General features: G+C 44.9%; 1 protein-coding gene and 1 non-coding gene across 2 annotated transcripts in view; one reads left to right on the top strand and one right to left on the bottom strand.

The window, feature by feature from the left end:
- LOC126394920 (centriolin-like) overlaps positions 1 to 1,736 on the top strand; it is a 21,206-nt gene that overhangs the window by 3,270 nt on the left and 16,200 nt on the right. Inside the window, exons 4-5 of the mRNA XM_050052063.1 lie at positions 422 to 552; positions 1,534 to 1,675. Coding sequence (XP_049908020.1) covers positions 422 to 552; positions 1,534 to 1,675 — 273 coding nt within the window. The remainder of the gene's footprint in view (positions 1 to 421; positions 553 to 1,533; positions 1,676 to 1,736) is intronic.
- Positions 1,392 to 1,463, bottom strand: trnae-cuc (transfer RNA glutamic acid (anticodon CUC)). The gene has a single exon. It is a non-coding gene; the product is annotated as a tRNA-Glu (tRNA).

Here is a 1,736-nt window from a genome sequence, read left to right on the forward strand (position 1 = left end):
CTACTGCTTAACAGGTGTTACTGCTGATATTACTCCATCTAGTCCTGCTACTGCTGCAGCTCAGTGTCCACAGCTACCTGTCCATCTAGTCCTGCTACTGCTGCAGCTCAGTGTCCACAGCTACCTGTCCATCTAGTACTGCTACTGCTGCAGCTCAGTGTCCACAGCTATCTGTCCATCTAGTCCTGCTACTGCTGCAGCTCAGTGTCTATGGCTACCTCTAGAACTAATACTGCTACTGCTCCATCTCAGTGATGTAATGTAACTAATTACATTTACTGCACTACTGTACTTCAGTACAGATTTAGACAAAGCTTATAGATTTAGATTTAGATACTTCCTCTACCCCTGCTCATGTTACCTTTGTGTGAGCTGAGTTTTAATCTGTGTGTGTGTGTGTGTGTGTGTGTGTGTGTTTCAGTTCATAGAGAACCTCCACGGCTGTCAGCGTCTGCAGGTTTTAAACCTGAACAATAACCTGATCCAGAGGATGGAGAGACTGAGCGCTTTGACTCAGCTCAGAGAGCTGCAGCTGGCACACAACAACATCCAGTGAGACACTCTCTCTCTCTCACACACACACACACACACACACACACAGAAGGTATTAACCTTCATCACCTTTATCTTCAGGATCTGTGAGACATTTTCCTGCACAGCTCGAACAAACACATCACTGCAGACTGAAAAGTTTTTCCATGACTTTCAAAAATATCTTTTACATTGACAAAAATAATATGTGTAATTCACAGCACAATTCAAACAGGATTGAAAAATGATTGCTGTTTCACTGGTCAATTTTGTGGTCGAAGGTCAAAGGTCAGTGTGACCTTGTTTTTGTCCATAACTGAAGAATTCACACATTAATTATGACAAAACACAAATGTCTAACAGGATAAAATAATAAAGGTCAAAGGTCAGCTTGACTGTGACATCATCATGTTTTAACGTCATATCTCAGGAACAGAAGGGGAGACATTTGGTCAGATACTGAATTGGTGACTCTAATCTTGAAACTGTGCTGATTATATAGATCTTCTGTGTGTGAAGCATCCATGTTTTCATGGTCCTGGCTCACGTTGCAGGTTTTAGGTCAGGTGAAAGGTTCTATGTCAGGTAAAAGGTTCTGGATCAGGTTAAAGGTTCTGGATCAGGTTAAAGGTTGTAGGTCAGGTAAAAGGTTCTGGATCAGGTTAAGGGTTGTTTGTAGGTCAGGTAAAAGGTTCTGGATCAGGTTAAGGGTTGTAGGTCAGGTAAAAGGTTCTGGATCAGGTTAAGGGTTGTAGGTCAGTATGAGAAAGGTATTTTATTCCATTTATATCTTACACACTGGCGAATTTGGTGTGTGGGGCAGGGGAGAGCAATAGCTCCCTCAGATGCAGCAATAGGAGTTCCCTGACCGGGAATCGAACCCGGGCCGCGGCGGTGAGAGCGCTGAATCCTAACCACTAGACCACTAGGGACTGTGAGCAATGCCTAAATTGTCTGACGTGTGAACACTGTGTGTGTGTGTGTGTGTGTGTGTGTGTTCAGGAGGATCGAGGGACTGGAGCTCATGTCCAGTCTGCAGTATCTGAACCTGTCCCACAACAGGATTGACCACGTTCCTGCGTGGCTCGGGAAGAAACTGCACTCACTGCACACACTCCACCTGCAGCACAACCTCATCACCTCTGTGAGTACAGGCTGGCTGTGTGTGTGTGTGTGTGTGTGTGTGTGTGTGTGTGTGTGTGTGT

Source organism: Epinephelus moara, chromosome 8 (genome assembly GCF_006386435.1).
Source record: "Epinephelus moara isolate mb chromosome 8, YSFRI_EMoa_1.0, whole genome shotgun sequence".
Taxonomy (NCBI): domain Eukaryota; kingdom Metazoa; phylum Chordata; class Actinopteri; order Perciformes; family Serranidae; genus Epinephelus; species Epinephelus moara.